At 34.5% G+C, this 22100-nt stretch overlaps 1 protein-coding gene across 2 annotated transcripts in view; it reads right to left on the reverse strand.

Moving 5' to 3' along the window:
- WDR11 (WD repeat domain 11) overlaps nucleotides 1-22100 on the reverse strand; it is a 54992-nt gene that overhangs the window by 22172 nt on the left and 10720 nt on the right. Inside the window, exons 5-13 of one of the 2 annotated variants that reach the window (XM_061189189.1) lie at nucleotides 21854-22040; nucleotides 19228-19393; nucleotides 18686-18800; nucleotides 17628-17823; nucleotides 17189-17289; nucleotides 13370-13546; nucleotides 10399-10483; nucleotides 4535-4641; nucleotides 2118-2193 (exon numbers count right to left, since the gene is read on the reverse strand). In XM_061189189.1, the coding sequence (XP_061045172.1) occupies nucleotides 2118-2193; nucleotides 4535-4641; nucleotides 10399-10483; nucleotides 13370-13546; nucleotides 17189-17289; nucleotides 17628-17823; nucleotides 18686-18800; nucleotides 19228-19393; nucleotides 21854-22040 (1210 nt within the window). Of the gene's footprint in view, nucleotides 1-2117; nucleotides 2194-4534; nucleotides 4642-10398; nucleotides 10484-13369; nucleotides 13547-17188; nucleotides 17293-17627; nucleotides 17824-18685; nucleotides 18801-19227; nucleotides 19394-21853; nucleotides 22041-22100 lie in introns of both variants that reach the window. The other variant, XM_061189100.1, reaches the window with a different exon arrangement.

Consider the following 22100-nt stretch of genomic DNA (forward strand, 5'->3'; position numbering starts at 1 on the left):
TTAAAAACTGGCCAGAGGAGGTGAATAGACTTTTTTCCAAGGACACACAGATGGCACGTGAAAAGATGTTCAACATCACTAATTACTTGGAAATGCAAATCAAAACCATAATGAGGGGGCTTCCCCAGTGGCACAGTGGTTGAGAATCTGCCTGCCAATGCAGGGGACACGGGTTCGAGCCCTGGTCTGGGACGATCCCACATGCTGCGGAGCAACTGGGCCCGTGAGCCACGATTACTGAGCCTGCGCGTCTGGAGCCTGTGCTCCGCAACAAGAGAGGCTGCGATAGTGAGAGGCCCACGCACCGCAATGAAGAGTGGCCCCCACTTGCCACAACTAGAGAAAGCCCTCGTGCAGAAACGAAGACCCAACACAGCCAAAAATAAATAAATAAATAAAAATAAAATAAACAATTAAAAAAAAAACAAAAAAAAACCCATAATGAGATATCACTTCACACCTGTCAGAATGGCTATTATCAAAAAGATAAGAAATAAGTATTGGTGAGGACGTGGAGAAAAGGGAACCCTCAGTTGGTGGAAATGTAAATTGGTGCAGCCACTATGGACGACAGTATGAAGATTCCTAAAAAAATTAAGAATAGAACTACCATATGATCCAGTTATCCCACTTCTGGGTATTTATCCAAAGAATAAAAAAAAAAAAATCCGAAAAGATACCTGCATCTCCCATGTTCATCGTCACATTAATTACAATAGCCAAGATACAGAATCAACTTAAGTGCCCATCAACAGAGGAATGGATAAAGATGTGGTATGTATATATATATATATATATATATATATATATATATATATACACAATGGAATATTATTCAGCCATAAAAAGAATATCCTGCCATTTGCAACAATGTGAATGGACCATAAGGGTATTATGCTAAGTGAAATAAGTCAGAGGAAGACAAATACCATGTGATTTTACTCATATGTGGAATATAAAAAACATAAACAAATTAAAAAAACAAAATAAACAAACCAAACCAAATAAAAATAAACATGTAGATACAGAGAACAGAGTAGTGGTTACCAGAGGGAAAGAGGTAGGAAAGAGGGCAAAATGGGTAAAGGAGATCAAATGTATGGTGACAGATGGCAAATAAATTTTTGGTGGTGAGCATACTGTAGGGTACACAGAAGTATCAATACAGTGCTGTCCACATGAAACTTACATAATGTTATAAATAAATATTACCTCAGTAAAAAATTAACTATTTCAGTATATAAATAATTGAAAATTGAAATAAAAGAAAAAACACCATATATAATATCATCAAAGAAAAAGCAAAAAATAATTCACAAATGATGCGTAAGACCTATATGCTGGAAACTACACAATATTATTGAAAGAATTTAAAGAAGAACTAAATAAGTGGAGAGATACACCACGTTCATGAATCACAAAACTCGGTAGACGTCAATTCTTCCCCATGTTGATCCACGGATGCAATGCAATGAAAATCAAAATCCTAGGAAGCTTTTATGGTAAAACTGATAAGTTGAGTCTAAAATTTATATGGAAATGCAAAGATCCTCGAAAAGCTAAAGCAATTTTAAAAACAATTTCAGAGTGCTTACTCCTTCTTTCTTTATTCTTTTGATTTGTTTTCATTCAGTCTCTGTTGTCAATAATCCTGCTTTACATTTATTTTTCCTTGGAACAAAAAACTCAGAAACTTACTGGAATTAGATCTAAATTACAAATAAGGAAAACGAATTCTTTTACTCAGTAAACCCAAACTGAGGTGGAAGTTGAAATAAGAATTTCACCAGACAACAAATAACATTTCTTAGTGAGTGACAGGCATTTATATCAACATAGCTATAGTGGAACACAATGGGGTTACTGGTTTTACCAATCTAATGAAATGTTAAGGTTCAGATAAGTTACCTTGACTTTTTAGAAGTAGAGAATTAAAAGCAATAGCAACTTAATTTTGCAATTAAAATATTTTCTTTGATATGGCTGCACATCACAGTTTGCTATCACTAAGAAATTCTATACGCATGCATGCATACTCTCACTTTCTTAAAGATAAAAAAATCCTTGAGGTTACCTTGTGATAAGACCAGAGAATTTTTTTTTACGATGACACTTACTTCAAATGAGATACTTTAATCATTTCGATGGGCGATTCATCATTACCTCGTTCACCACGAAAAGCAATGCTCCTACCTTTAATTGCAAATATTAAAGAAAAGGTAAAAAAGCACATAAAACATGTAAGAAACTAAAAGCTGTACCAGTGTAATTTGATCAGTGCTACCCTCTATTCCTGTTCACTCTTCCATTTGCTTCTAAGCTGTTTCTAATAATCTAAATTCAAAAGTATTACAAGTTAAAGACCAACAGTATATTACTTACATTCAAATATCTACTTTATAAAAATATATTTTCATTTTTTATAGAATTTCTTGAAGTCCTTCTGTGGTTTCTTTCAAATAATTTAATCTTAGAAATTTAGAAATACCAATTTCTAAAGTTTTAATGCATCTATGGTAAAGCAACTACTTACTATAAAAACTACTGGTACATTCAAAGTAATATAAATATTTTCATGTTTACAAATACTAACTAGTGGAGAAAACACTCTTTGAACAGGTATTTAAGATTTCTTGTCCCATGTGCAAAATACTCAACTACAATATTTTGACATGTTCCTATCAAAAGGTCCCTATAAACTGAAACTGGGGAATATTAAGAATTAGTTAATAGCCAAAGAAGCTAAATGGTTTTCTGTAACTTAAAAAATGCAAGTTCTACTTTATGTTTGAACAAATATACATTTTTTTTGGCTGCGTTGGGTCTTCGTTGCCGCGCGTGGGCTTTCTCTAGTTGTTAACGGGCGGGGTCTACTCTTCATTGTGGTGTGTGGGCTCTCATTGCGGTGGCTTCTCTTGTTGCAGAGCATGGGCTCTAGGCGCACAGGCTCAGTAGCTGTGGCACACAGGCCCTAGAGCATGCAGGCTTCAGTAGTTGCAGCGCGTGGTCTCAGTAGTTGTGGCGTGCAGGCTCAGTAGTTGTGGCTCAAGGGCTTAGTTGCTCCACGGCGTGTGAGATCTTCCCGGACCAGGGATCGAACCCGTTTCCCCTGCATTAGCAGGTGGATTCTTAACCACTGTGCCACCAGGGAAGTCCCTGAACAAATATATTTTAATATCTTTTCCTAGATTTCTATTACATTAAACAAAAGAGAGAACATACTCAATTCAAAGACAAATGGATGCCTATATGTCTCCCTGCTCTTCAATGCCATCAAACAGAATCTCACTATTATTATTTGCCAAACACCCTATATCCTTTCCTGGCTCTGCTAGTCGGCTGCCCTCCTTAGAAGACAAGGCTGTAAAAGTCTATAATCTATGAATTTAAATGTCCCACCTAAAAAGTCAGTAACTATTACTTAGAAATTTGTTCCTCAGAAATAAATCTGTGAAAGACAGATTTTAAGTTATCTAACAGTCCTAGACCTGAACTGATTGGAAAAAATGAACAGGCATTTTTTTAGTGAATGATACTACAGAACAGCATTTCATCCCTGGGCCACCATGTAACTACAGTGACCAGTGCCAGTTTATTGGCAAATCAGGAATGTAGGGATAGGGGTCACCGGGCAGGTCATTTCCAATTAGACTAGAGCAACACTGGACTAAAGTGGGGCTAATTCTTTGAGGTTTAGTAACATACTCTGACAAGTAAGAACAACGATAAATTAGAAATATATATTGAGAATACAAGGAAGCAACCATATATATGATTTATTATACACACATGTAACTTATTGGTTAAAACTATCTACATATATTCATATTGCTAAGCCATTTAAAAAAAACTCCCCACAATTTTGTAAAAAAAAAAAACTATTTGAAATCATTCCATGTGCTATATATAAAATAATATAAAACCTTCACCTTACTCTATTTTCAAGTTCTTATTTTGAAACTCACTGGGCTGTAGGTTTCTAACAACTGTGAACGAGTTACTTTACTGGAATATTTCCTATTGTAAAGTCTTTAAACTCCGAAATTAAGTTTTCCTATTTAGCCAGCCAGAGATTATCAAAAGTTTTAAATTTAAACATTTAAAAAGAATCCTTATTTATAAGATTTTTAAGGGTTTCCTGCAAAGGCCAAAATTTTTAAAAGAGAATCTAATAAAGTGTAACTACAAAGATTTATTTTAAAACTGTACTTCTGGTTATCTACAACAATGTACTTGAAAGTACAACTGATACCATATTTATGGATCTGTCCATTCAGGCTAATGGTACTCCATTTACCATGCACTTGTGTTAACACAATTTGCATACAAACAATGATGAGTCTTTTCTAAGGCAATTATTATAGAACAACCAAAAGATGAACACATAAACATAGAATATATAAAAATGAATATATAAATAAGAAAAAACTCCAAGGTGAAAGAAAGTACTTTGGAACATGTTTTATAAATAGCAACATCTTTGATCAATATGATGGTACCATTTTAAATATCTTAATAGTCTAAATACACAAACCTGTTGGAAGATCAACCAGCTGAAGTTCGTTCCTCACTAATCCCATGTTGTTTGGTGTTGAGGTAGAAAAAGAAAGAAAACCAGTTAAACTCGTCCATTCAATACCCCTATAATGAGAAATTAAACAAAGATTAATCTAATATTCTTTTTTTGTTTGAAAAATTTATTTGAAAAATAAGTTTTTTCTATGACCTAAATTTTATTATACAAGTTAATTAAGGAATTATATTAATATGACATTTATTTGAGACTATATTATCATACATTTCCAACATATATAAAATTATTTCTAATTAAAACTTCATCTCCAAATCCAATAAAAAGACAGGTTAGTTATCAGAATTCATAGCACTAAAATAGCTATTAAAATCTGGCAAAGGAGAGAGTCACATCACAGTATTTGCCAAGAATTCCACTGTTTAAAAACAAGTGGTACAGAAATATTCTGAGCAGACTGCTTAATGTTGAGTACACGTAGGAACTTTATCAAATTTTATCAAAATTCCTAGTTGGTTAGGAAGCAGACATTCCTGAAGCAAAAAATACAAACTGAGCTACTAGATTTGGAAGTGGATGAACGTTCCAAACAGTATGTCAATTAGAGAAAAGCATAAAAGAAAAATCAGACACGTATGACAAGACAGTAACCTAGCAACCTAATGTCCTGGGAATCCCCTTTTTTGGGGACTGGTAGTAGGTGAGTCCATGTTTTTTTCCCACTAACATAACTGGCTTCACCATCAATGGAAAATGGGGGGACCCAGGACAAGCAAATTCATCAGAGTCACAAAAAGAAGTGAGAAACACTACTATTACCCTGCATTGCTTACAAGGTAGCTGGCTGGGAGGCAAGTCTAAACCTCTGTTCTAAACGCAATTGCTCATTCAGCATTTACAGGACAACCATTTTTAACAATGACATAATGTCTATGGCTGCTTTCACAATACAATGGCAGGGCTGAGTAATTGTGACAGAAATTTTATGGCCTACAAAGCTTAAAGTATTTGCCATCTGTCCTTTATGGAAAATGTTTGCTGACCTCTGATCTAGTTTTTCCACTTCTACTCCAATTTGAATGCTATTGCTAGATTTAGCATTAATACTGCTCTGAACATGTCTCTCACCTGCCCAAGAAAAGGTATCAATACAATGGCTCCTGCATCAAATCCAAACTCTTCTCTGTGACTTTCAAAGCCATTCGGCATCAAACTTACCTCTCAATCATCTGAACCTTGTGTTAAAAAGGTTCAGATGTTAAAAACCTTGCTATTTTAACGAGAGTAGCTTTTTCTCACTGACCCCTGTGTACCCACCTACTTGTCTTTTCTCAGAGGAGCAAAGATTATCCCAAGAGAACTGAAAATAATATTTGCAACAGCAGGGAATTACTGTAGTTATCAATTTATAACTCTTCAAATGTAAAGTTGTGTTGAAACACTCAGATTAGGCTGCTAAAAACAGAGAACTCTTGAGAATTTCCATGCCTGGAATGACCCCTCTCCTTCCCTCTTCAAATACTATCTAGTATCAAGTCCCGGCTCCAGCACTTACCAGCTCTGTGCTCCTCTACCTCTCAGTTTCCTCATCTGCTGTGCAGGAGTAATAACACTGAGTGCATAAAGAAGGCCTGGCACAGAGTAAGCGCTGTATGTATTCATAATCACCATCAATGATTACTCTTATTTCAAGATCTAACTCAAGCCCTATTTTCTTCATTAGGCCTCCTCATTTACTATACTCAAACTGCACCTATAGCGACTACTATATAAGTTGGTTAATTATTCACTGGAAAAGTCCCTTTGTCTTGTTTCTCTTTCTTTCCCCTAACACATAGTACTCATTAATTTTTCTACTGAGAGTGAACAAAAGGAGACAAGAATCATTTTGAACTTCTGTTCTCTAAATAACTCTGGTAGCTTCAATCAGATCTGTTTACCCACAGAAACCTTAAGATATACTTTCCAAGTCTTGCTGCTGGCAATCTGAACTACTTATACTCCAGTATAGTAATGCCACTACCTCTGGACAGTAAAAATTTCAGTCCTCCCACTTTTCATTTATTATTTTTAAAAATACATCTGTTAGGTACCCCATATATGCCGGTGCCTGTGCTATTAAGTACCCAGTACATGCCAGCGACTTTGCTAGGCTAGGGAATACAGATGTGAATGAGATGGAGGTAACTGTTGTCCTTCAGGAGCCTACAATCTAGCAGAAAAGAGACATTATACAAGTGCATCTGGTATTATCTATCTCAAAAGAGAACAGTGCTGAGTTCAACAGGAGCTTGTAAGAGTCACATGGAATCTGGTCTCAGGGGCCAGGCTGGGCTTCCTGGGGAAACATTAAAGCTGAGACTCAAAGGGCAAATACGGTTTTGCCGGGAAGCCTCAACAGCTTTCAGTGGAAACAACAGTGTGACTGATGGAGAAGCACTGCAGTAGACTGTACTCTCTTAGAAGGGAGGTACCATGCCCTGTCTCTCTAAGCACATGACAGGCACTCAGCAAATTCTGTTAGATTAAAAGAACGATGTCCCAAAAAAGCCTACCATGCCTCCTTATGTTTCTAAGTGCCGTACATATTCAGAGAAGTGCTTTCCCCACTGTTTACAGGATGTCCCAGTGTTCAGGATATAACAGAACATGGGTGGCTGCTTATTTATAATCGAGCACCACGAGTGTGTTGCCTTCGAGCAGATTCCAGCAGCAGCCTGTATATCTGACTGCTACTGATCAACTAAAGAAAATAAAAATCACGTTGGACTTCAAAGTGTATTAGATAAGGAGGGGATTATTTCTCAAAAGAAAAGAATGAAAACTCTTGTCAAACACAGCTGAGCACAACACTGCTCCCAGGGTTAGAAAACCATTGTCTAGGTTTAACCACACACTGAGCTCTACAAAAACTCTTAAGAACAGCAGCTCATTTTCTGACTCAGTCTAAATTTGTTTTGTAGCATTCCTTACTACTGAACAATTGTAACCTTAGAATCTACCAACAGGTATTCAGTGTTCTGACTCCTACAGATTCCCAAGTTGGGCCTGTTCACCCGCATTGGGGATGCTACGTTAGCTACTTCTCAACACTGGGTGGCTGTGGGGAGCAAACACTTTCTGAAAGGTCTTGAAGTTCTACCGTTATATGAAACTGACTTCTGCAAATTTACAGACAGACAAAATAGAGATCATTTTACTTTCCACAAATCACTCAATGTACTCAAAGCAATACTGAGTCAATCAGTGTTTTGATACCCATATAAACTACTGTTTTAACCATTTTTAACACTGAAAATAGTATTGGGCTATATTATTGTAATTTTAGCCTATTGGACAAAGACACCAACTAATAATATAAGAACTCTAATAATCTAAGAAAACCTATATGTACCACTCTACATTATTTACTTCTAGGTATCTTCCACTGGATTATAAGCCTCCCAGGTTTTGTCTGTTTACAGGCATACAGAAGAGGCTCAATACATGCTTCATATTTGTAAAGCATAACTGGTTAAAACATCATAGCTTTCAAAAAATGCATAGATGCAACTATCTGTAGTTAGGCAGTACCAGGCCATATGTATGCTAAAGACTGAAGTACTTAAGATGAAGTGGTTTTTAAAAACACTTTTAGTACTAAGTAGAAAAACAACTTTCTAAAGTTGGCCTTTAATTTGCATATGAGTATCTAGAACGTATTGGGTTTATTGCTAATAAGTTCAGCAATTTTTATAACACATCTGTGAAATTTTCATAATGGCTTTTAATTGTAATACTATAATTGCATTAATTGAAACACAAAGACAGCAGTATTTTAGCATCCTCTTGGGCACCATCTCTGGATGTAAAATGTGAATTATCTTCAAAATGGCAATTAAGAGGGAAAATTTATATTTAAAAAAATGGAGCATATTTGCGTGACTGTTCACAACACTAGCCTGACTGAGTAGCATACCCCTTAGAGCTATTTGGTACCCCAAGTAACACATTATAAATAATTTTGGTGTCAATAACAAATATTATCATAACATGTGTAAGTCATGTACTTAGTGACATCTACGACCTGAACAATCCAGGATAACAATCTTACTTACAGCAAATAGCTCACTGATTAACTAGCTATTGTGTCTTTATTAAAGATTACGTACTGTGGTGATCATTTCACAATATATACAAGTATTGAATTATTACATTGTACATCTGAAACTAATATGTTATATCTCAATTGTACCTCAATATAAATAAATAAACAAACAAATAAATAAATAAATAAGATTTCAGTGTTCTGAAAAAAATGACAATGTGCTTGATTTTCCAGAAGCATGTACCAAATTCCTGGCATTAATCTGGTTTAGTCAACATTTTTATCTTATTGCCAAAATGTTTCCAACTAATCTATGTGAATTTTTTAGTTGGAGATTTAGCACATGTATCCTAAGAGCTCAGTTCTAAAGCCTGAAACGCCTGGACTGAATTCCATGTACCTTTTCATGACTCCACAATACTCAGTTTCTTCTCCTGTAAATTGGGAATAATAATAGTGCCTACTGCATAGAGTTGTAGGGAGGATTCAATGAAACAATGCCTGTAAAGTATTAACACTTAACATAATCCTTAGAACAAATACTGATTAAATGGTGAGTTTTGATTGATTGGTGTTTGCCATAAAAGGGAACACTGCACACAAAAGCCAGGGGTGAAAGGAAGTGTCAAGAGAAGAAACGCAAACAGGAAAGAAAGGGAGAGAGAAGGTATCAGTGGCAGCAGGGACTACTGGAAGGAGAGAGAAAAGATGAACAACAACCTGGAAGGATCCAAGCAGAGACCTGTGTCTCTGCACCCCAAAAGCCTAACACTTTTGAAGACATTACTCCTCCATGTAGATGTATTTAGGGAGATACTGTAGGGGCATAGCATAAGATGGCGATAAACAGTCACTCAGGCTGTACCAAAAAATCATGCACTTGAAAGAATAAGGCAACATAAACTCTTCAGAAACTTCCATCACAATCAGAAGTTGAGATACTTCAAGGGTTGACCCTTCCCCATTTAGAAAATGCATTTATTCCAAATAATGTGCACACTAAGGGTTCACTAAGAATTTTAACGCACACATGAGAACTATAACTATAATACAACGTACAGAAGTGAGAAATGGCCTTTCGGATACATCTGTTCCAACATCATCAAAAAATACTGGAAGATTAATAAATTTATATTATATATGTGTAACTTTACAATCCGTCATTGCCAGGGCAAAGAAAGGAATATAGTCATGTGATCAGCAAGATAATGCTATGGAGCAGGTATGTATGTACTTTATTTATTTTTAAAAAATTTTTATTGGAATGGCATGTATGTACTTTAAAACAGAAAGCAAGAGTCATCCTTCTGTCCTGTTAGCCTTCCCTCAGATACCTCTGCATACAGAGAACTCATAAAACAGATCACATCTCAAAATGAAAGAATAAATGAGATTAATTAACAATTAAAATGTCCTTATTTAAATTTTTCATGAGCAGTCCTACTGAGGGATCTTTACAGAAAAGGGAAACAAACTATATAAACCGGAACAAGGGAACAGAGTGATATCCAGTGAGAAAATAGCCTAGACCTTAGGAGAAATAAATAAGATGCAGAAATAAAGTGAGAAAAAAATTCTCCACTGCATAATGTTCTCTACAAAGTAAACAACTAGTACTCATCCTTGATGAACATAGCCATTAGTTGGACATGAATATGCATTACTCAAAGTTTTCAGCCAATAATCACCACTGCAGAGTATTCAGTGTAGAAAAGTCCACAAGAACTTTTTTCTGGTATTACATATGTTTATGATCTCAATATCCCAATGACAGACTCACTTGACTTCACACGAGTGGATGCTTAACTCCTTGTGCAGCAGCCCACTGGTGAGATGGTACACCAGGACAGAACCGTTACTTGTACCTATTAAAATGACATAATAGAGGAGAATTAATCTAGTGGAAGTTCCAAATCTAACAAAAGTCTTTTCTCAAGATTTCAATTATTTTACAATATCTATATTTTATAAAAGGAACCCAAGCTAGGTGTGAAGAAAGAGTAAATTTCTCTGTCTTCCCTCTCATCAAAAATGGGCTAAATCTCATGTGCTCTGTAATCCTACCTAAATCCAGGGACAGATTTTCAAAGACTTCACAACCTAATTCAATACACACAAAATCTGAAGATGCACCTTCTTAAGCTTTTTGAATGTTTATTATAACTGATCCTCAAAAAGGCAACCTAGGGCTTCCCTGGTGGCGCAGTGGTTGAGAATCTGCCTGCCAATGCGGGGGACACGGGTTCGAGCCCTGGTCTGGGAAGATCCCACATGCCGCGGAGCAACCGGGCCCATGAGCCACAATTACTGAGCCTGCGCTTCTGGAGCCTGTGCTCCGCAACAAGAGAGGCCGCGATAGTGAGAGGCCCGCGCACTGCGATGAAGAGTGGCCCCCACTTGCCACAACTAGAGAAAGCCCTCGCACAGAAACGAAGACCCAACACAGCCATAAATAAATAAATAAATAAATAAATAAAACCCAAAAGTTTAAAAAAAAAAACCCCAATTTAAAAAAAAGGCAACGTAGCAGAACTAATTAACCAGATTTTTCTAGTTTTCTTTACAAAGATTTTGGTTTTGTTCTGTCTTTAACATTAAATACATCATAAAGTAAAGCAAAGTACAGTGGCTCACTGTGGATTTTACAGTTAAAGAAGCCTGAGTTTAAGCCCTGGCTCTGCCCTATACTCTTGCAAATTACTTGCCCACATACTCACTAAATTTGTGTTAGTATCCCTTTAACATGGGAATAATGGAAAATCTATTTGTTGGAGATTAAATGAGAAACATACGTAAAACACTTAGTATAACACTCGGCACAAAGTAAGTACATGATTATTACTATTTCTGTTATCACTGTAATTATGATTTGTAGTTATTATTATGCCTAAAGCTTTTCGTGGTCTCAGGTAATATGTCTAAATTTTAATTAGAAGGGACATGGCCACTTGAGAAAGTAATACTTTCTTGAGAAAGTAATGTTTCAGCCCTCAACATGTTTTTATAAGTCAAGCAATAAAAGTGAACAATGTAAGCAGTTGCACAATCACCTTCTCACTGCACATGACTTAAAAGAATTAATGGATTCATACAAAGCAATAGAATGTAGAAATAATAATAATATAATAATAATAAATGTAAAAATGCTAGGCAATTTCCAATTTTAGCTAACTTGCTGAATTAAAGCTTCAGAAATTTCTTGCAAAACTATTCTAGAGAAATACAGTATTACACTTGGTTACATTTATCACCTATTCTACAGTATCTTCTAGTACTGAGAAAATATCTAAAGAATTACCAAAACTTTTCAATTATCAGATGTTCATAATAATCATATGATTTCTACAGTCTGCACATTTTGATGATGTTGAAACTATGATTTAATATTTAAGGGGCCCAAGAAGAAGAAGTAATTCTGGTTGAACTCTGCTTCTCTTTCCTAATGACTCTGCAAGACTTGAGGCACTTACATTTTTTGCTTTTACTTTGTTATTATACTAAATTCAATAAATGACTTGCTATTCACTATACACCAGCACAATACAGCTTATTCTACAATGGAAATCTCAGAGCCTGACTCAGCTCTTGTTATCTAGCTATCCCAAGAAGTAATTTTCTCCAAGAAATTAATAAAATCCTAATTGAAAAAGAAGGTATACTGACATTGTACAGAGAAGTACACACTATGTACACTGACAAATCCCAATTGAAACCTCAATGAGAAGTTTAATATGAATCAATAGTTTCTAAAACAAAAATTAAACATCTATCTGCATTTATATAAATCTGGACACCTGTAAACACAGACCACTGAACCTTAAAATTCAAATCACTTTCAAAAGATAATAATGGAAAAAATGGGAAAATAAGAGTAGTGCCAAACAGTAATACTCAAACGAGCCATTAGGGCTCACAAGTCAGCCATTAAGTTGAGACACACTGGCCATAAGGTCAGGTTTTCATTTTAGGAAAAAAAAGAATCACAAATCACATGTTTACCAACCTTCTGGGAAAAAGCCAGAAGTCAAACCAATAGCATCTTAAGAAAAATGTTGACAATTTCAAACAAATATATTATTGTTCAAAATTTTAGAGAAATGAATTTTAACCTTATATACTAGTAGCAAATAGAAATTTGGTCCTCTCTGTAAAAGAAATCAGGTTAATCCCATTACCATGAAATTACTGTGACAGCAAGTTGAAACCCAGACCAATTTTTTTTATCTACAACATAAAAATATGCAATTTCAACCCAAAAGGCAAATCTTTAGTTTATAAAGACAATAGCCACTTTAAACACAATAAAACCAGGTTTAACATACAATTCTTAGCACATGAAGAACCTTGCTATTATTAAACTATTAAGTGTAACCATATTATTAGTTAACAAAAACTCACAACAAAATGACATGCACAGGAAGAGCTTGAGATGGTCCAAGAAAAGACAAGTAGTCTGGTTTCAGCATTACACAGGGACTTTCCTCCTGACATTTTAGAGATGTACCCATGGTGTCAGGGTCTCTGTCATCTGGTGTCAGGTGAATGAGTTATCATTGTGATTAAAAAAGATTAATAGAACAGAAAAAAAAAGTATTTCAAGATGAGTATTTATACAATTTCATTTAGCCTCTTCCTCCTCTTAAAGCATTTTAAAGGAGAATAAAGGATTTTCTAGTACCCAGGAAACTTAAATATCTTAAAAATGTAAAATAGACATTAAGAATTAAAAAAAGAAGTGGTCCAATACTCACCAACAGCAAGCAATGGCTGATACATCTTGATATTTTTCGTGGTCAATGGTGGGCACATACGGATAGCAAACTGTGGTGAGGGCAGTCCTGAAAGCAGACCTGTTAGCAGGAATTTGAGTTGCACTTCCTGCAGAATGGAGCCTTTGGGATGTTCTTCCCCAGCAATTGCACTTTGCCCTGATTTGTAATAAAAAATACAAATATGTTATTTATAACATACGCTGTTCTTAAAAATCTAAAGGAACTTTACAGTGGAAGTATACTCTACAGGTCTAGAAGGTGTAATGTAGTACTCTAGTGCCTGTAGCTATACAATGAGTCTTACTTGGCTATGGGACTTAAACTGCATCATCTAATACCTCAAAGGATAGATTACTCCAGAGTATTGCTATCCAGAATTCAGGGACCTTTGTCTTCTAAGAAACACCATTTTAGCCAAAGTTCCTGGTATTAGGGCACCGAAGGCAAATCAAGAGGACTAGGGTTAGAGAACAGTTTCTGTAGCATGAGATGTTACATTCCTATCTTACTGCCTTTCTAAAGGATTACTTTTCAATCTGATGCTCTTTAAAGTGCACATAAAATTGGTAATCACAAATAGCAGGTTTAAAATTGTTCCTAATGTGGGGTCCTCCCTACTAGCAGACTCTGCCCCCCTTTTCCACTATGTTCCACACTAGTTTTCTTGCAGTTCCCTGATGTTGTTATGCTTTTTCCTACTTAAGAGTCTCACTTTTGCTTGTTCGTTCTTCAAATATTCATATTGCTCACTCCTTCTCATTCAGATTGCTGGCCAAATACGACCTTTAAGAAAGGCAATGTTCTCTTCCCTCTCTCTCCACCCCATTACTATTTCTTCTCATTGCTTTAGTCAGTACCTATTTTTTCCCCTTTCTCTTGATTAAAAGTATCTTTAAATGAAAAATTGATGTTACTGCTTCTCATCGTATAAAAAAAGTAAACAATACAGATGAAATTCAAGTTCTCTTCAAGTACCTCTCCTAATCCTGGTCTCCTCCCCAAAGGCACTCTAATATGCATTTGATGTGTATCCTTACAGAGCTGTTTTTTGCTCATTTAAATCGTATGTTTCTGTTGAAATAAAAAGAATTTTATTTCTGTTCTATAAAAACTCATCCAAAAAAAAAAAACAAATAGCAGGTTCAAAGAACTCATTTAGATTTCTAATAAGAAATCTTAATGTGTCAATGTAATTACAACATTTAAGCTTTATAATTACATATTTTTATATAAATAAGTAAAATAAAATTTAAATACATACTTATAATTACTAATATATAATATATAAACCGTCACTAGTGACAGTTAAGTCTTAAATGGCATTATTTTTAGATACAGCGTTCGTACTTAAGTTATCAAATTTCAAACTAAAAAGATGATTCAAATAAAAACCATTCACAAAATGTGAATACAAAGTGTGCAACAAAATCAAAACTATTCACTAATAAGGGTATAAAAATTTTCTTCCTTTAAAGCACTACTAAATACTGGGATAAAGTTGTCAAAAGTACATATCAGGAATACGTGAGTGTATATATATGTACACACACACACACACACACACACACACACACACACTGTGAAAGGGAAGAATGAAATAATTACTAGGAGTGGGTGACGGGATTCTAACTAAACCTTTTAAAGCTGTAAAGTTGTTTTAGTAATAACGTTATTCTAAAATCGGTAAGATATACAGAATAAAAGGCCATCAATTGAATCCAAACAAATGATCCCTTAGGATAAGCCATACAATTGGTATCAATCTTTAGTAACAAAGATGGGGTCTAAAGGAATGGCAAGTTCAACAGGTAGGTACCATGTTTACCAACTCTTGGCAGCTTGGAGTTCACTTCAGGAAACTGCCATATTTCTCTTCAAGCATCTTTCATGTGAGGTGATTCACAAAGTAGGGCAGATTAGGCCTTACTAAGCAGCAGCCTTTACCCAATGAATATAAATCAGGCCTCTGTATTTAACTGAATTGCTTTCAATTACCACTAAGTACATAGTGAATTTCAAATTAAAAGTTTTAATTAAAATGTTTTCAAGTAACAAAGATTTATTTAATACTTTTAAATCAACAACACTGTCAAGAACCACTATACAATCTGTATCATTTTGTCTCCTAAAAAATGTAATTTATATAACTGCTATACAATCTGTATCATTTTGTCTCCTAAAAAATGTAATTCATATATCACTTAGATAACTAAACAGCATAAAATTTCAAACTCCTACAGGCTTTGTATTACTGATTAGTTCTGTGCATGTGTGTTTATAATTCTTTTCACTTTAATATTTTATATTAAGTGCAGACAAGGTCAATTAACTTGGAAAATTGTGTAACTAATAAAATAAATTTTGCAAAACAATTATGTGTCTAAACTTCCTCATATGGATTTAGGTCTAGAAGGTGAAAAGAATTTTAAGTATAAAAGTTAGTGTCACTGTGCACAAGGATTCCACAGCTGGCAGGAATTGTGAGAATCCCAGGGTCTGGAGAGGTCAGGTCTTGCTTAGATCACGGTGAAGCAGCCGGGACTAGATGCCGTGGCCAAGGAGCAGACTCCAGACTGGGATGACTAGGTTCACACTTCCACCTATTGGCCGTGTAGTCTGGGGCAAGTTTTTTAATCCCCCTGGGTCTCAGTTCCCACATACATAAAATGGAGATAATAATAATAATAGTACCTACTTTGTAGGGTTGTTGAGCTAATACTTAAGAGAATTTGGCACAGTATTTAACATAGTATTAAGCACTCAATAAATGTCATCTCTGATTAAGAAGATTAGTAAGTTAATGCTCTTTCTAGTATATCATGGATCTTTACAGCATTTAAACAAAAGAACCTAGTAAATAATATCCATTTTCAATTACACTGTGGGAGAACAAATAATGATAAAGAAAATCCTTTATAAACCACTAGCCACAATTTTAAAAGAATTAGACGTCAGCACTGCTTGGCATATTTACAATTTCTAGTTGTATGTATTTGAAACCACCAATCCTCATTCTTCCTTGAATATATAGTGGTCCTATAATAATTAAATAACTTTGAAGCAATATATTATCTGCAAATAAATATTTGTTGAAAGTAAGAATTCCCAATGTGAAAATAAGAAAATTTAAGTCAAAAAGTTAAGACGATTTTTTCTAATACTGCTCAGTTACTTTATTCCTTCAATAAATATTTATCACACATCTAGAATGTGCAAGGCCCTGGGCTGAGCGCTGGGGATGCAAAGCTGAATCAAGCACTGTCCCACCCTTGTGGAGCTTATAATTTACTGTAGGGAAACAGACAAGTAAAATCACAACTACAATCAGCTGATGACTATTAGGGACCACATACATCAGGCTTGGGAGATTAAAGAAAGCAACACCTGAGCTGAATTTTGAATAAGGAGTAGCAGAAAGGGAGAGAGAGAGGAAGAGTGTCTTCAATTCTGAGCTGAGGGAGCAGCGAGCATGGAGGAGGGGGTATGGTATTGCCCAGCAAGGGCTATACATGCAGCATCCAGATGCCTCATGCCGTCTCTTTCATTTAGATCAGAGTCCCTCACGAATGAACATTTTCTAATTCCAGCACTACAATAACAGTCTATACTACTTCAGGTACTGTTATGCTTAAATATTTTATACCCCTCTGATTTATTTAGGAAAGAATAAGTCTACATTTTAGTTTCCTGAAGTATTAACTTTGACTTTATAATAACTGCAACCACTGACTATTAATTTTGCCCTTCAAAAAGTATACCTAACATGAAAGTGAGAGGAAAAAAAAAAAAGCAGTTTACCAATCATGTTATCTAAGGAGAGGTCTGGGAGTTTATTCTGTAGCACTCCTACAGGAATTCCACAGAAAGACACGGGTGAATATAAAGGTGACACGCCAGAACTACTGCAAAGACATAATAATTAGATGGTTCTTACATATTTAAAACATATTTAAAACCTGGTTCTTACATATTTAAAACCTGCATCACATGTTAGTAACTCAAAATACTAATTTTAGATCATAGTATTCTATCAATTTTTACAGTATTCATTAATCTAACCCATAGGTGAAATATCTCTAGCAGGTTTACATAATCCCCTAATAATCTAAAGTCTTAATTATCAATTTAAAAATATTTTTTTCAGAAAAAAGGTCCTGCTATTTTTATATGATTCTGGTAATCTAAAGAAAGGGGGAAACAAAGCAAAACAAAAAAGAGATCCTATTGGTTCATTTACCTGTTCCGTGAATTTCGATTACAAACGGCAGACTTCAGTTCCCATATCATAACCCTGCCATCACTCACTATGAGGGCAGCTGCATTCTCATTGACAGGACAACACACCATACTGAAGGGACGGACAGTTTTTGTCACCCTGATTGCATCACACTGGCTTCGTAAATCATAGGTAAGCTCCTGGACAGGATCTGGATCTTAACAGAGTATAGTTTTCTTTTATATATTACAGAGCAACCATATCAATGTCACTGCTACTTGTTTTAATTTAAATAATACCTCAACCAAAAAGGATATCATCCCTTCACTAATGCAAAGTTTGTCAAAAATGGCTTCCCTGTTTACAATTACTAATTTCTTCAGGATATAAAGATAATTTACTTAATGACTGTCTACACCAAGTTTAATTTCCAAAATAATTATTATCAAAATAGTCTATTTAATATTTTTAAAATAAAGAAAAATCTTTGAAAAAGGATCAACAGTAATATATGATTAAATAATGAACAGTGCACTTGTAGCCCAACAGAGTTTACTGTGGTCTACAATAAGCCTGAAAATAATTATACTTTATAAAAGATGTGAAAGTCACTTTCACCTTTACATAGTACATCATTCCATAAAAACATTAGTTTTGTTCTCCAGGATAAGATTGAAACTGACAACTGAATGCCCTGGAGACTTATTAACCTGTTAACTTTACCATGGAAATCCTAAAGCAGAGAAGTCAAAGGGGTGTAATAATAAAGGTATATACAAGGTTGGACTTGTGCTAAAGAAATAATCACAAAAGATAACATCCACTTAGCTCATGGATATAATCAAGAAGGGATTACAAAATATTACTATCTTTGCAGCATACAAGAGGTGCACTGTTATAACACTCAGAGATTATCTTGGGCTTGGGCTTTTTTACGCCTCATGTTATAACCATATTCTACTTTCTTAAGGCAAGGATTATTATTAACTCCATGCTTTGGTAAGTATTTGCCACATGAAGCTTTATAAAATAATTCTGAAGAAAAATATAATTAACATTATTGTGAGATATAAACTCACCTGGTTCCTCACTTGAAGTGGTGAAAATACTATTGTAAGATCTTCGAACACGTAAGGTTATACAACCATTTTCATGTAGGCAAAATAAACCATCACGTTGAAAGCAGGGTATTACCTTTAAATAGATGATGTATTTGTTTTTAAAAACAATAGATTTTAAAAGTACATACAGTGAGATTCATAAACTCATATTTAGAGAATATGGGAGAAAAAAACCGCAAAACACAAAAATACACATATAATCCCTTAGTTTTAAAACTAAATGAACATTTTAAAAAATCCATCAATAATCCTAAAAAAATCTGTCTTTATCCATGTAACTTAAATAGTTCAGCACATATCTCCAGATCAGTCAGAAGAATTTCTAGGGTTAAATCAAACCAATCTAAAGTGCAGAAAAGTAAGGAATGTACAATAACATTGTTAATATTTAAATAAATAGAAAAAGAGAAAGTGAGACTAAGGACTTTTGCAAGATTACGGTTTTTCTCTATATAATTCATAATCAACTTTCGGTAATATAATTTATAAGTTGTAGATACCTGCAGAAATGGAACTCCTGTTCGTTCTATTGCAATCACACCCACTGTCTGATTCACCTCAAGGTCAAGGATTAAAATCTCTCGAGGATAGAGTAGCAACATGTGATTCCTTTTGGAAGGCAGGTATGCCAACTGAAGGCAATCATTGAGAGTTATGAATTCTGCACTGAAAAAAGTAAACATTTACTTCAGGCACCAAGAAATGAGTCAGACTCACAAATGAACTTATTCATGAAACAGAAACAGACTCAGAGAAGCAGAAAACAAATTTATGGTTACCAAAGGGGGAAGGAGGTAGAGGAGGGATAAATTAAGCGTTTGGGATCAGCAGACACAAACTACTATATATAAAACAGATAAAACAACAAGGTCCTACTGTGTAGCACAGGGAACTAGATTCAATATCCTGTAATAAACTATAATGGAAAAGAATCTGAAAAAGAACACGTAATATAATACGTATAACTGAATCACTTTGCTGTACACCAGAAACTAACATAGCATTGTAAATTAACCACAATTCAATAAAAAAAAAAAGAGTCAGACTTTATTCGTATCAGAAAAAGCTAAAACAGGATTGAATTTTGTACTTTCCACATAATAACTGTCAATGAGAATGTACAACTGTTTCCTGAAATGACCAACATGGGCTAGTATCTAAAAATTAGATCTCTCCTTTGTGCCAAAATGCAAATTACGACAATGATACTGCATAGGTCAGATAGAGACATGTTTCTGAATATTTGAAAATGTAAAGTAGTCTAAGTCTGTGGTATGAGACGGTCAGTGACAATACTATATGGCATTCACAAGATAGTAGTTTTATTTTTATTTTGTAGTTAGAAGTACTAGACAGACTGCTGAAATGAAGCCTCAGGACTAAAATATAAAGCACGTAGGGCAGTTAGGGCTAGGCAACTGGATCAGGAGTCACTGCACTATCTGACGGCTTGGGCAAGGCCTTCATTCACTTTTCAGCTATCTTAAAGCTTTCTTGAAACAAAGCTTGGTACTTTATTCACTTACCACAGCATTTTCTTCTGTGTAAATAAAAGAGATGAAATGATATGAGGATTATAAAGACTGTTAAAGAGTCTCAAAACTCATTTTAGTAAGTTGTGATTGTGGTATATATTTAATCACAACTTTATTTTATAATAAATTTATATTTAATATATTTCAGTAGGAATGGGCATACAATTATGTACCTCTTTTCTTACATAACAATTTTATTCAAAGGTTTTGAAACTTAAAATAAAGTTAGATTAGAGAACTAGAGACAGGGATGTGGATTGCATTAAAATCCTGGCTCTGCATTTCCTAGCTGGGTGAGCTTAAGTAACATATTTAAAACAATGTGAGACTCAGCTTCCTCATTTATAATGTGGGCACAGTACTACTGCCCAGGATTGTAGCAAGATTATATGTAATAATGTATGTGAAAGCACCCAGAGTAGTTCTATTTGAAGGGATAAATAATGCATTTCCCCAGTACTCAAGATGAACATATGATTCACATGACAGAAAATATAACGTATATAAATCGTAACTTATAAAACTATGCAGGCAAAAAATAATTATGATACAGAATCAATGCAAAGTAAATAAAAAGTTCTCAAGATATTTAAGGAGCAATCTTAAATTATTTCAGCACAGGGTGGGGGATAAATTAGTGAATTTAATCAGCCTATGGTTTACTATATAAAAATGATATTTACATACAAATTCAGAATGTATTTGTAGAGCAATTTGTATTTTACATTTTTTAGGTAATTACCCACAAAGTCTAGATAGAATAATCTTAGCATATTAAAAATAAAAGCTTTTAAAAAATGAATGCCAAAAAAACTACCAAAGCAATAAAAATATAAGAACTACCATAGCACTAGGAAAAAGACAGAAATCTATTTTTAATGCATAAAATTAGTTCTTTAAAATAAAATTGTATTCAGTTGAAATTTCTGAAATAAACAATAATAGCTAGCCTTTACCAAAAGAATGCTTATTGAGTATCAGACACTATGTTCAGTACTTAAGCTATTGCACCTATTAATCCTTACAACCCTAAGAAATCCTTTAAAACACTACTTTAGAGATTGGGAGAGTGAAATTTGAGCAAGATTAAATTATATTTTGAGTCACAGAGCTACAGCTTTCCTTAGAATCTTGGCCCTTAACCAGTATGGGAAACATCTTCACATGCATGAGAAAAACACCTATATTTTATCGGCTAATGAGATTACACAGCATTTAAGTCAGGAAAATGTATTTAAAATGAAAATCAAGCTTTTGTCCCCCAATTTTTAATGTGTTCAGTGGCCATAATCTTAGAATCTTTATCTCCTATTTTCAGAAGTCAAAACTTTTCATGTGTAAAAATCAGTGGGGGTTGTTTACCACATTACTGGAAACAAAGGAGCCACGTTAATGCTAAATCTCTTCTTAGGGGAAGAAACAAAAAACATTTTTCCTCTTATAAATTCAAAATTACAAACAAGAAAGGGTAACATGAAGAAAATTAATCTTAGTACATCTCCAAAAATGATGTTTTCATGAATAGATAATATCTAGATAAATGTTGAATAAATAAATGAATGTTGCTGTTAGTTTTACACTTGTAACTTACCTAGGTTTCTCTTGAGTGATTAAGATTTTCACTTTATTAAGAGCCTTCTTGGCCCCTGTGGCTGCAGCCAGCTTGCTGTGAGCTGGGCTGGAGTGTGGGCTGGATATGTACACTTTTTTCCCAGGGCCTGAGGGTGGCTTGGACGGAGAGAAGTCTAAGATGAATACAATGCCCTCACTGGTGAGTACTGTATTGAGAGAAGCAAAACTCTGATTAAAGTTTAATCAAGTTTAGCATAGCGTTTTAT

The sequence above is a fragment of the Eubalaena glacialis genome, chromosome 1, assembly GCF_028564815.1.
Source record: "Eubalaena glacialis isolate mEubGla1 chromosome 1, mEubGla1.1.hap2.+ XY, whole genome shotgun sequence".
Classification (NCBI taxonomy): domain Eukaryota; kingdom Metazoa; phylum Chordata; class Mammalia; order Artiodactyla; family Balaenidae; genus Eubalaena; species Eubalaena glacialis.